The 14,674-nt window shown below is 39.4% G+C and overlaps 1 protein-coding gene across 2 annotated transcripts in view; it reads right to left on the minus strand.

The window, feature by feature from the left end:
* The window catches only part of BAG4 (BAG cochaperone 4), a 28,511-nt gene that overhangs the window by 8,454 nt on the left and 5,383 nt on the right, over positions 1–14,674 (minus strand). The window contains exon 2 of one of the 2 annotated variants that reach the window (XM_060136331.1): positions 3,076–3,183. The exons of the other annotated variant lie outside the window; for it this stretch is intronic. Within the exon in view, the coding sequence (XP_059992314.1) occupies positions 3,076–3,183 (108 nt within the window). The remainder of the gene's footprint in view (positions 1–3,075; positions 3,184–14,674) is intronic. 2 annotated transcript variants of the gene reach the window in all.

The raw sequence follows: 14,674 nt of genomic DNA on the forward strand, positions 1-14,674 counted from the left end.
TGCTGCATGTGGGCTTTTTTCTAGTTGAGGCAAGCAGGGGCTACTCTTCGTTGTAGGGCGCGGGGCTTCTCATTGCGGTGGCTTCTGTTGTTGCAGAGCATGGGCTCTAGGAGCGTGGGCTTCAGTAGTTGTGGCGCATGGGCTCAGTAGTTGTGGCTCACAGGCTCTAGAGCGCAGGCTCAGTAGTTGTGGCGCACGGGCTTAGTTGCTCTGCAGCATGTGGGATCTTCCCAGACCAGGGCTCGAACCCATGTCCCTGCATTGGCAGACAGATTCTTAACCACTGCACCACCAGGGAAGTCCCCAAAAATAATCTTTATCAATAGGAACAACTGATGAAATCAGACAAATTAACATTGCTGAGAAAAACTGTGACTCATGACTTTGGGTTCTGTCTTCCTCTTACATTAACTGTAAAAGTAATGCCTGCTACTCTCCAAATTGATCTATATGCAATCTCAATGAAAATCCCAGCTGCCTTTTGTGCTGAAATTGAAAAGTTCATTTCCTCATTGGCAACCACTGTGAAAAGTAATTTGGCTATATTAAATAAATATGTACGTATCCAAACCCACCAATTCCATACACGAGGGAAATGCTCATCTCATATGTTGTACAACAGAAAAGAGAAAAACAATGTTGAGTTAAAGAAAAGCAAATTGCAGGAGAATGCTAGTATGAAACCACTCATATCAAGTTTAAAATCATGTTAAATAATACTATAAAAATGCATATACAAGTAGTAAAAGCATAAAAACACATATGAGACAATTAATATAACTTTAAGAAATGGAAAGAAGTGTTATATGGGGCTTCAACTGTATTTATTTTACTTCTTTTTAAAAATCTGAAACTTAAAAACTGACAAAGCTAGGAGCTAGATAAAAAAAGATGTACATATTTTCTGTACTCTTTCAGAATGCTTGAAATATTTTAAATTTAATATTTGTCATAAGAGTCAAAAATTTTAACAGCAAAAGCAAAGGCAACAAAACAAAAGCAAAATTAAAAAGTGGGATTACATCAAACTAAAAAGCTTCTACACAGCAAAGGAAACCATCAACGAAAGGAAAGGCAGGGCTTCCCTGGTGGCGCAATGGTTAAGAATCCACCTGCCAATGCAGGGGACACGGGTTCGAGCCCTGGTCCGGGAAGATCCCACATGCCACAGAGCAACTAAGCCCGTGCGCCACAACTACCGAGCCTGTGCTCTAGAGCCCGTGAGCCACAACTACTGAGCCCACGCGCCTAGAGAAGCCACCGCAATGAGAAGCCTGCACACCTCAATGAAGAGTAGCCCACACACTGCAACGAAGAGTAGCCCTCGCTCACCGCAAGTAGAGAAAGTCCGCAGCCAGCAACGAAGACCCAACGCAGCCAAAAAAAAAAAAATTTATTAAATAAGTAAATTTAAAAAGTAAAAAAAAAAAGAGGGCTTCCCTGGTGGCGCAGTGGTTGAGAGTCCGCCTGCCGATGCACGGGACACGGGTTCGTGCCCCGGTCCGGGAAGATCCCACATGCCGTGGAGCAGGCCCGTGAGCCATGGCCGCTGAGCCTGCGCGTCCGGAGCCTGTGCTCCACAGCGGGAGAGGCCACAACAGTGAGAGGCCCGTGTACCGCAAAAAAATAAATAAATAAATAAATAAATAAATAAAAGAAAGAAAGGCAACCTACTGAATGGAAGAAAATACTTGCAAATCATATATCTGATAAGGTAAGGAGTTAATATATAAAGAACTCATACAACTCAATAGCAAAAAATCAAACAATCTGATTTTAAAAATGGGCAGCGGATCTGAATAGACATTTTTCCAAAGACATACAAGATGGCCAACGGGTACATGAAAAGGTGCTCAACATCACTAATCATCAGGAAGTGCAAATCAAAACCACAATGACATACGACCTCACACCAGTTAGAATGGCTATTCTCAAAAAGACAAGAAATAAGTATTGGATGAGAATGTTGAGAAAAGGAAACCCTTGTGTACTGTTGATAGGAATGGAAACTGGTACAGCTACTGTGAAAAACAGTATGGAGGTGCCTCAAAAAATTAAAAACAGAATTACCATATGATCCAGCAATTCCACTTCTGGGAATATATTCACGGGAAACAAAAACACTAACTCGAAAAGATATCTGCACCCCATGTTCACTGCGGCACTATTTTACAACAGCCAAGACATGGAAACACCCTAAGTGTCCATCACTGGATGAATGGATGAAGATAATGTGACATATATATATATATATATATATATATATATACACACACACACACACACACACACACACAATGGAGTATTATCCAACCATAAAAGAGAAGGAAATCTTGCCATTGGGACAACATGGATGGACCTTGAGGGCATTATGCTAAATGAAATGTCAGACACAGACAAATACCATAAGATCTCATTTATATGTGGAATCTAAAAAAAACAAAAAAAGCCAACTCATAGATACAGAAAACAGACTGGTGGTTGCCAGAGGTGGAGCAGTGGGCTGGGGTGCAGGAACGGGTAAAGGGGGCCAAAAGGTACAAATTTCCAGCTATAAAATAAGTAAATCATAGGATGTAATGTACAGCCTGGTAACTATAGTTAACATATTGTACTGTAATATTTGAAAATTACTAAGAGAGTATATCTTAAAAGTTTTCATCACAAGAAAACAAAACTTTGTAACTGTATGGTGACAGATGTTAACTAGACTTCTGTGGCGATCATTTTGGAAAGTATACAAATATTGAATCTTTACACTGTACACCTGAAACTAATATAGTTATATGTCAATTATAGCTCCATAAAAGGTCAAATTTTTAGAAATAAGTACATTTTGCGTTTGTTGTTTCCAGGTCCTGAGAAATAATCTATCATGCATCAAGCTGCCTTTGCTATAGGTAGCATCTGCCTAGATATTTCCTTATCTCTGAGCTAAAAACATTAAAATGATTAAGATAGAGTGCATTATATAACAAAAGCCCACACACCCTCACTATGAAATCTCCACAGGTTCTGAAAATAAATCGATTCATTAAGAAAAAATTCAGAAAGTCTGTCAATTTTAGACCCTACCTGGCCTTGCATTTCCGGTCTTACAGGATATGTACTTGGGTAAGGAGCCCGAGGTCGGGCAGGAGAATTCCAATAGTTGGAATTGTAGCTAGGATATGGTGGCTGCTCCTAAGGACAAAAAGGAAAATAGATTCACTTTTACTAACATCCTTACATCATTCTGAAAAGTTGATAGAGGCAGGTATAAGTATCGAAAAAAAATAGGCAATAGACAAAAAGCAATGGAACCCCACTCTAAAATCACTCATTATTAAAACTGATGCAGATACATGCTCAATCACTTGCCCTAGAACAAAGCAAATATTGACTATTCTTGTGCATAATGCCAATTATAACAAATGATATATCTACTATGTCAAGTTAATTAGCAAAACCAGAGACATTCAATTCCTTTATCTCTCTCCAATCACTAAGCCATCACTAACTAATTTAATTAGTGCAGCACAATTGTAGTTCTTTGCCAGTGTTAAGAAGAGTAGTATAATATTTACCTATCTCAACAACTTTGAAACTTGAAGTAATATTTTAATACTAAACTTTACTTAAAATGCATACACCTTCAATACTCAACTTCTTTGCCTGGCCACACCCTAGTTTTTTCATATTCCTCTACTTTCTGCTATGGCTAAGGTTTCTGCTGGCAGCCCACAGCTAACTCGGAATCAGGAATTACGTAGAATAATTAGCACTCCAAGGAGAAAATCTAGCTACGGCATTAATCTCTACAGCTTTCACTTCACCTCAAAAAGTTAGTGTCATCATTTTCAATAAGCCAATACACTCTGACAAGAAACTAGATCAACTCAAAACTTTTCAGGCTGTTTTAATATATACATTTGTCATCCCATAAGTTGAGTTATTTTGCTCTGAGCTTTATAGTTTAATTTTAAGCTTAAAGAGGATCTTCAAATCTTCAAATATGGTTTCACAAAGAAATTCACTGGCAGTTGTAGTCTCTGAGAATTTAATTATCACCATCTGAGCTTAACTGCACTACTTACCAGTTTCATAATACTTTGTTTTCAAAGCATGCAATTATTCCACATGACATTATACAAGCTGGGCAAGTAACATCTCCCTTACATAATACAGCAACTAGAGCAATATAGAAACTAGCAACTTCAGATCCTAACAACCAAATTTCTCAATCAGGCAAATTCCCCTGACTAATCCCCCCGCTTCCCCCGGTTAAGTGGTATTTGACTAATTGATTTCTCTCTACCAAGAATTTGAATCTTAATTAAAGAGGTGAAAAGACCAGAGTTGAAGCTGACTCACTCCAGCAGTGGTGAACTAACACCTAAATCCCCAGAACTTCCTTGGTTTCTGTCCTTTTCTACTGATCCTCCGAAGTACCCCACACATTTTTACTACCTCTCCACCCACCCTGTCCTCACTCCTTCCTTACTCAGCTTCTCAACACCTTAAATCCCTTACCACTCTTTCCCTCGGATGTTCTCACCTGCAAAAACTTAACCCAGTTTAAACCCAATTATCCACTGGTTCCACATCTGTACTTCACCTAAATATCGGTGCAGAGAAACACAAGCTCTCTGGTTTCACACAAGCAGACACTCAGCACTGCCTAGCAACTACACCACACTTCCTCAGTATGTTCATCCCACTCACACAACAACTATTTCACCTTCTTGTCCCCTCAAATCTCCAGTATCCTCTTATCCTACCCCCTCATTTTTCAACTGATAACTTTATCTCATGTTATACTTAATATGAATCGAATTGGAGGAACAGGTATAAATTCACATATTTTTAAAATGTAATTTAAACTTGTATGCAAAACAAACAAATATGGCTAAGTGACAGCATGCCAGTTTTAAACAAAGGATTTAGGAATTAATGCAAATTCTAGGAACCCATTTGCACTCCTGCCCTCCACCGTGGGCTAGCATATCCCATGTAGGAGCTGTCATTTCAGCCTGAGTCCCAGAACAAAACAAGTGAACAAACTTGAACCCAACCCAGAACCTGGAGATGAGCCCCTGCAGCGACATCACAGAACAAAAGCAAGAAATAAATATTCATTGTTGTAAGCCGCAACTCTTGGAGTTGTGTTTTACTACAGGAAAAATCAACTGATGAGATAACTAAACATCAAATTGGTAACATAACCATACGGAAAAAAGAATTATTTCTAATGACTTTTGCATCATCTTACTTTGACTGTACACACTTAGTGGAATATATTCTAAAGACCAGATGAACTGCAAAGAAACCTAAACTGCATCCACTAGGGAACTGTTAGTCATAACATTGATATTATTATTTGTATTAACAGCTTTATTGAGATATAATTCACTACCATACAATTCGCTCATTTAAAATTGTCGAAGTCAATGATTTTTAGTATATCCATAGAGATATGTGTGATCATCACCACAACCAGTTTTAGAACATTTCAAAACCTGAAAAAGAAACACTGTTCCCTTTAGCTACACCCTCCTATCTGCCATTCCCACAGCACTACACCACCACTAATCTACTTTCCATCTCCATAGATTTGCCTACTCAGGGTATTTCATATAAATGGAATCATATAATATGTGATATCTGGTAACTGGCTTCTTTCACTTAGCATGTTTTTGAGGTTCAGCTATGTTGTAGCATGTATCAGAGCTTCATTCCTTTTTGTAGCCAAAAAATATTCCATTGTATACAGATATCACATTTTGCTTATCCATTCTGGGCATTTGGATTGTTGCCACTTTTTGGCTATTATGAATAATGATGCTATAAACATTCACGAATAACATTTTATGTGGACATATGTTTTCAGTTCTCTTGGCTATATACCTAGAAGCGGAATTGCTGGGTCATACAGTTAACTCTAACAATTTTAAAAACTGGCATTTGTTTTCCAAAGAAGCTGCACCATTTTATATTCCCATCAGCTAAGTATAAGGGTTCTAATTTCTCCATCTCCTCACCAATACCTGTTTTTTCCTGTGGTTTTGCTTGTTTTTATAGTCATCCTAGTGTGTGTGAAGTCATATCTCACTGTGATTTTTATCTGCAGTTCCCTGAGGACCAGTGATGTTGAGCATTTCTTCATGTGCTCATTGGCCATTTGCACACCTTCTTTAGAGAACTGTCTATTCAGATGTTTTGCCCATTTTTAAATTGGGTTATTTATATTTTTGTTGTTCAGTCTTAAGGGCTCTTTATATATTCTAGATACAAATCCCTTTTCTGATATCTGATTTGCAAGCATTTTCTTCCTTTTCATTTTCTTGATCGTGTCCCTTGAATTATAAAAGTTCTTAATTTTGACGAAGTCCAATTTGTCTATTTTTTATTCTGTTGGTTGTGCTTTTGGCGTCTTATCTAGGAAACCATTGCCAAATCCAAAGAAATGAAGATTTATCCCTATGTTTTCTTCTAAGAGTTTTATAGTTTTAGTTCTTACATTTAGGTCTATGACCTATTTTGAGTTAATTTTTTAAATATTATTTATTTTTTGGCTGCATCGGGTCTTAGCTGCGGCACGTGAGATCTTTCCCTGTGGTGCTGCGGCACGTGAGATCTTTCCCTGTGGTACACCGGCTCCTCGTTGTGGCGCATGGGCTTCTCTCTAGTTGTGGCGCACAGACTCCTCTCTAGTTGTGGGCTCCAGAGTGCATGGGCTCTGTAGTTGTGGCACTCGGGCTCTCTAGTTGTGGCACGCAGGCTCAGCTGCCCCACAGCATGTTGGATCTTAGTTCCCTGACCAGGGATCAAACTGGCGTCCACTGCATTGCAAGATGGATTCTTAACAACTGGACCACCAGGGAAGTCCCTTGCGTTAATTTTTACATATGGTGTAAGGGTCCAACTTTATTCTTTGTATGTGGCTATCCAGTTGTCATGGTACCATATGTTGTGCCATAGACTTTTCCCTCCATTGAATGGTCTTAGCATCCTTGTTAAAAACCAATTGATGGGCTTCCCTGGTGGTGCAGTGGTTAAGAATCTGCCTGCCAATGCAGGAGACACGGGTTTGAGCCCTGGTCCGGGAAGATCCCACATGCCATGGAGCAACTAAGCCTGTGTGCCACAACTACTGAGCCTGTGGTCTAGAGCCCGTGAGCCACAACAACTGAAGCCCATATGCCTAGAGCCTGTGCTCCGTAACAAGAGAAACCACTGCAATAAGAAGCCCGCGCACCGCAACGAAGAGTAGCCCCCCACGCACCACAACTAGAGAAAGCCCACGCACAGCAACGAAGACCCAATGCAGCCAAAAATAAATATAAGTAAAATAAATAAATTTTTAAAAAATCAGCTGACCATAGACACTCTCAATTCTATTCCATGTAGACATATAGGTTATGTATGCCTTTTAATTTTTTTCTTGCCCGGTTGCCCTTGCTAGAACCTTCAGTATAATACTGAATAGAAGTGGCAAGAGCAGATGTCCTTGTCTTGTTCCTGATCTTAAGGGAAAGCATCCAGTCTTTCATCATTAAATATGAGGTTGGCTGTGGGTGTTTCACAGATGTCTTTTATCAGGTTGAGGAAATTTCCTTGAATTCCTAGAGTGTTTTTATCATGAAAACGTTTTGGATTTTGCCAAATGCTTTTTCCACATCTATTGAGGTAATCATAGGGGTTTTGTTTTTTATTTGAATGATATGGTGTATTACATTAATTGATTTTCAGATATTAAACCAACCGTGCATTCCTGGAATAAATCCTATTAGGTCATGGTACATAATTCTTTTTATACATTGCTGGATTCAGTTCACTAGGGTTTTTTTGCGGATTTTTGCACATCCATATTCATAAAAGATATTGGTCTGTATTTTCTTTTCTTGTGATGTCTTTGCCTAGTTTTCCTCTCAGGGTAATAATGGCTTCACAGAATGAGTTTAGAAGTATTCTCTCCTCTTCTGTTTTTTTAGAAGAGTTTGTGAAGAATAGGTGTCAGTTCTTTAAATATTTGATAGATCCATTCAGATTTCCTATTTCTTCTTGAGTTAGTTTTGGTAGTTTGTATCTTTCTAGGAATTGTCCACTTCATCTAAGGTACCTAATTTACTGGCATACAATTAGTCATAATATTCCATTATAATCTTTTTTTATTTCTGTAAGATCAGTAGTAATGTCCCCTCTTTCATTTCTGATTCTAGTAATCTGAGTCTTCTCTCTTTTTTTTCTGGTTCAATCTAGCTAAAGGTTCATCAATTTTGTTGATCTTTTCAAAGAACCAGCCTTTAGTTGAAATGATTTCATCTATGGTTTTTCTATTCTCTATTAACTCATTTCCACTCTTATTTTCATTATTTTCTTCCTCCTGCTTGCTTTAGGTTTGGTTGGCTCATTTTTTCCAGTGTCTTGAGATGGAAGATTAGGTTCTTGATTTGAGATCATTCTTCTTTCTTAATACTGGCACTTATGACTATAAATTTCCCTCTAAGCACTACTACTTTAGCTGCATCTCGTAAGTTTTGGTAATGTTATGTCTTCATTTTCGTTCATCTTAAAGTATTTTTTTATTTCCCTTTTGATTTATTCCTCGACTTGCTGGTTTTTTTAGGACTGTTTTATTTAATTTTGACATATTTATGAGTTGCCCAAAGTTTTTCGGCTATTAACTTCTAATTTCATTACATTATAGTTGGAGAACATACTCTGTATATTTCTATCCTTTTATATTTATTAATATTTGTTTTATGGCTAGTATATGGTTTATCCTGCAGAATGTTCCATGTGCACTTGAGAAGAATGTATATTCTGTTGATGAATGGAGTGTTCTATAGATGTCTGGTAGGTCTAGTTGGTTTACGGTGTTGTGTACATCTTCTATTTCCTTGTTGATCTTATGTCCAGTTGTTCCATCCATTACTGAAAGTGAGGTACTGAAGTCTCTATTATTATTGAATTGTCTATTTCTCCTTTTATTTCAGTAAGCTTTTCCTTTGTGTATTTTGTTGTTAGGTACATATATATTTATAATTGTTATATCTTGCTGATGGACTGACCTTTTCATCATGTCCCTCTTTATCCCTAGTAATATATATATATATATATATATATTTTTTTTTTGCTGTACACGGGCCTCTCACTGTTGTGGCCTCTCCCGTTGCGGAGCACAGGCTCCGGACGCGCAGGCTCAGCGGCCATGGCTCACGGGCCCAGCCGCTCCGCGGCATGTGGGATCTTCCCGGACCAGGACACGAACCCGTGTCCCCTGCATCGGCAGGCGGACTCTCAACCACTGCGCCACCAGGGAAGCCCCCTAGTAATATTTTTTGTTTTAAAGTTTATTTTGTCTGATATTAGCATAGCCACTCCAGCTTTCCTATAGCTACAGTTTGCATATTTTTCCATCTTTTTACTTTCAAGCCATTTGTGTCTTTAAATCTGAAGTATGTCTCCTGTAGACAGCTGAGAAGGAAAAACCTCCTACTCCTACTTTTCTCCTTTATCCTCACACTGTTACCACACTCAGAACACTTCTGATACCAGATGTGGGGGCAGTTTCCCCCACACCAAGCAATTCTGCAACACCAGCTGGGTGTTCCACAATTCAACTTAATTCTGACACTTTCTATCTGGAGATAGCACCAGATTCCACCGGTTAGGGGCTCAGTCCCATGAGACTACCCACCCCTTACTTCAGATGCCAATTGCAAGTAGTAGGTCCCCAGGTTACCCACAAATTATGTCTGACTCGGCTACAGATTGGAGGTTCCCATGATCTCCTCCCTCTTGGATTTATTTGCTAGTACAGCTCAAAGACCTCAGGGAAATACTTACTTAAGTTTACCAATTTATTAAACGATATGATAAAGGATACAGATGAACAGGCAGATGAATAGATACATAGGGCAAGGTCTGGGAGGGTCCTGAGCACAAGAGCTTCTGTCCCTTTGGAGTTAGCTGTGTCACCCTCCCAATATGTGAATGTGTTCACCAACCTGGAAGCTCTCTGAACCCCATACTATTGGGATTTTTATGGAGGCTTCCTCATGTAGGCATGATCAACCCCTCTCCAGTCTCTAAAGAATGGGGAATGAGGCTGAAAATTCCAAGCTTCTAATCATGAGTTGGTCTTTCTGGTGACCAGCCCTATCCAGGAGCCATCCATGAAAACACCGAGAGTTGCCTCATTAGTATAAAAGACACTCCTGTCACCCAGGAAACTCCAGTGGATATAGGAGCCCTGTGTCAGGAACCAGGTTCAGACACCAAATACTAGAACAAAAGATGTTCCTAGTGCTCTTATGACTTAGGAATTTACAAGGGTTTCAGGAGCTCTACGCCAGGAACCTGGGGCAGAGACCAATATATATATATATTTTCCCATTATCTCACACTGCATATAGTTGCATCTTCTTTTTTTCAATCCAGTCTGACAGTCTCTGTCTTTGATTGGATTGTTTAATCTATTCACACTTGATGTTATTATTGATATAGTTGGATTTACATCTGCCATTTTATTTTTCTGTTTTCTATATCTCATGTTTGGTTTTGTTCCTCTATTCTTCCTTTACTGCTTCTGCATTAAGTGAATATTTTCTAATGCAGCTTTTTAATTTCTTTAATGAGTATATATAAATATATGTATTACATAGATGTATATATATGTCGATCTTTCCTTGACCACACCTAGCTGTTAAAGCTCCACAAATTTCCAGCTAATTTCTTTACTGTTTACTTGGGACATAAATTGCTCTACAAACTGATCCAATCAAATCTGGGCTCCTTGGAAGGGACACCTCCCAAAGTCAGTGTTTGAGATGTGTTCCGACCCCAGAGGGCCCCTCCCAGCGATCTCTTTCCCTAGTTCTCTCCAGCAAACTGGCTGGCCTGCAGCCCAGTCTGTATCTGCAGTGAACCTACTGATCTCCCAAATGCCTTTCACGACACCCTCCACAGTTTTTGAGAACATCCTTTGGCTTCAGCTTCTCCATATTCTGATGCAAATAAAGTCAGTTCCTTTGGGAAAAGATTAGGAGCTACCGGTTTTACAGCCTGCGTCTGCCTCCAGATAAAATGTCTGAGCTACACTCTGCAGTTGGGCTGGGGACAACGGTGTGCTTCTCTGAGAGACACCCCTGCTTTAAAAGCTGAGCATCTGGGGGGAAAGGGCAGTAGCCTCAGACCTTCCCAGCTTGCCTTACAAGCCAGGGTAAGGGTGAGCAGAGCCCCAGTGTTCTCAGCAGTGCCCTACCCAAGGTAAAGCCTCCATTCCACAGGTAGGGACAGGGCATGGGTAGGATCCACCACTATTGGCCACACTTGCCCAGAACGTGGCCTCTGCAACAGTAGCTGGGGGCAAGATAAGCAATGTCGATGTGCTGCCCACCCAGGAGGACTGGGACCTGGGGAGCGAAGAAACTTTGTTTTATTTGCCGCTCCAGGCTAATGGAGTTTCTCTCTCACTGAGCTGGGGGTTGGGGGTGGGAGAGGTGAAGGATGGCACAGAATCTCACTGTTCTTACCGAGTTCGAGTAAATTTTCTAAAATAAATATTTCCTCATTTGCTAAATTCCTTAAGACCATTTCTAGAGACTTTAATTTGGTTGTTTTTAAAAAATATTTTTCACCAGTTTCACTGAGGACTGGGCCCACAGAGCTCCTCATGCTGTCATGCCAGAGCTGCAACCTGGCATTATTTTGAACTTATTTTATATATTATTGTAGGATTGTACAAGTATTTGTAATTACCTTAATATTGTTAGGAACCAAAATTTTCCATACAAAAGTAATAAATACAATCTAAGAAGTAAAAATAATCTATGACATTAAATTTGAATTAACACAAATATGAACTTATTTATTTTTCTATTTTAAAATATTAATACTTATTCACAACATTGTAAATCAACTTCACTCCAACAAAATTTTTTTTAAATACTTATTTTATATAACTCTGTCCATTGAAAAGGTTTAGAAGCAATGACAACACAACAGCAATCAGTATACCTAGCACCCAAATGTAACTTCTGTACCAGTTATTAAGCTACCGGCCCTCAGCTCCAAACACAGCATTCTGTAACTGGCTCTGAGATGCAGGACCAGGAGTCCGCAAACATTTCTCTTTGCCACTTGCTTACTATTTGGTTCTGCCAATAGGGGGCACTAGGTTAGAGGAGGGGAGAATGGACTTGCTCCCTCCTGTTTGCTCGCCTGCTTCCCATTCCTGCCAGTGCCAGCCCAGCAAAGCCCCTCAACCTGGGGGCAGCGTCAGTCAGCAGAGTCTGCAGACTCCTGGTTTCCCGAGAACTCCCTCACAGGTACCAGCACCAGCTCGGCAGTGTCTCCTCGGTGCCAGCTATACCACACCATTCTTCCAAGTTTCCAGGTTCTCATACCCCCAACCTCTTCTCTTTATTCCCCAGCCCCAGGAATTGAGGCTGTTTCCTGCAGTAACTATCTTCTGTGTTACATTTTCTCTTTTTACCTTTTCAGATCTCCAATACCCACTTAACTAATTTCCTAAATCAAATTCTCTCTTTTAAAAGAACTAGTGTAGGTTCTGTTTTCCTGCCTGGATCCTGACAAATATAGCTTCTAAATAAAATTCTCCAATTAAAAAACAAAACAAAACAAAAACAAGGTTTCTTAAAAGAATGGCTGATTATAACATCTGGGCCAGACTATACAATAAGCCTGGCATATCTTGTACCAGAAATCAAAGAAGCTGTCAAAAATCAATGGGTCATGTCAAAAGGACTTAGAAGCCAAGAAGAGGGGGCTCCCATTGGCATCATATGGGATCATTTAAGCAATAAAAGAATGACAGCAACTGATTGAGACACATTCAAAATACTTAATATATGTATGTGTACACATAAATACATATATGTTATGCAAATGAGTTCATAAAATACTTTAAAAAACAGTAAGAAACACAGTTCCCTTTCTGTAATTTTAATGCGGTTTAGAGGTGAATAAAAATTAAATCTTCCATCTTATCCTAGGAGTCCTTTTTTTTTTTTTTTTTTTTACGGTACGCGGGCCTCTCACTGTTGTGGTCTCTCCTGCTGCGGAGCACAGGCTCCAGACGCGCAGGCTCAGCGGCCATGGCTCGCGGGCCCAGCCGCTCCGCGGCATGTGGGATCTTCCCGGACCGGGGCACGAACCCACGTCCCCTGAATCGGCAGGCGGACTCTCAACCACTGCGCCACCAGGGAAGCCCTAGGAGTGTCCTTTTTTTAAAAGATGGATAAATATTTATACCTTGATTGTGGTACTGGTTACATAACCATATGCGTTTGTCAAAACTCACAGAACTACACCTTAAAAATGGTAAAATTAACAATATGTAAATATATCATAATTTTTATATGAAAAAAAGAATGTCCTCAATGAAGCAGTAAAAATTATTAATTTTATTAAGTCTTAATTAAAAAGACTGCCTTTGCTTTTTTTTTTCCCCTTTTGGACAAAATGGAACAAATCTAAAAATATCCCCAGTAACAATCAAAGTCTGCAGCTCAAGGCCCTTTTAACATGACACTAATTCTATGAAATAGCGTTTGGTTTCACAGGAAGCTGGCTGAAGTTGACAGCTGTTCTATAGACCAAATTGCCAATTTTATCATGTGCCAAAGTCTCTCCAAACATTTTATGTGCTGTCTGAAACTAGACAAAGGTGATGATGTAAACTAAACAAATATGATAAAAGGTTTTCACAAGTGGGAATAATGTGAATTAAAGTTTTTATGACAAAGGAAATGTGATTAAAATTATGCAAGAACATAATAAATTTATTTACTTTCTTCTCTTTTGAGAAGAAATACCTATATCTCAGGTGAAGGCTGGAGTCAACACCTTTCATGTTTATCATAGAACTATCTAGTCCCATTTATGAAGTGGATGTATGGTTTACAAAGTCACTTGCCACCATGCCTCCAAAAAATAACCCCAGCCCAAGCAAATCTAACAGTAGAGAAATGTCAGTAGTGCTGGTACTACCAAATATCCATTTACAAGTTTGTTTATATGTTTTGTAAGAATTAGACAAAAAAAATTATTAGAAAAATACATGACAAATTATTTTTATAGCGATATATTCCAAAATCACTAAAAAACACTTTATGCTCCTGTACTGTCCATCACCACAAATTTCTCAGCTTTAACCTCATTTGGGTCTCTTCCGTGCTTCCCTACAGTGCCTCCTTTCCCCCAGCACCTGCTTCAACATTTACCATATCAAGCTCCCAGTGTATCCCATCCCACTTCCTTTACCCTCAGATGACCTAGCCTCCTTCTTCATCAACAAGGACATCAAGAGCCAGGAACTCCTCCAATGCCCCTCTCCTACAACTCAAAGCTTCCTTTCTCCCCCTCTAGCTGTGGAAGGGGTTTCTCAGCTCTTCCTCACTTCTTAATCCACTTCTCCCCAAGCCATATTCCATCCTTTTGTTAGTATCTTTTTTCTCAATCTACTAGCTTACTCTCATCAATTAAGTCTATCTGGTCTATTGTGTCATTCAAAGCTTGTGTTTCCTTATTTATTTTCTGTATGGATGATCTATTGGTGTTAAGTGGGGTGTTAAAGTCCCCCACTATTATTTTGTTACTGTTGATTTCTGCTTACAAACATCCTCAAGCCACCTCATCCTAAAAATTCTTCCCTCAATCCTGGTTC

This window comes from Lagenorhynchus albirostris, chromosome 21, assembly GCF_949774975.1.
Source record: "Lagenorhynchus albirostris chromosome 21, mLagAlb1.1, whole genome shotgun sequence".
Taxonomy (NCBI): domain Eukaryota; kingdom Metazoa; phylum Chordata; class Mammalia; order Artiodactyla; family Delphinidae; genus Lagenorhynchus; species Lagenorhynchus albirostris.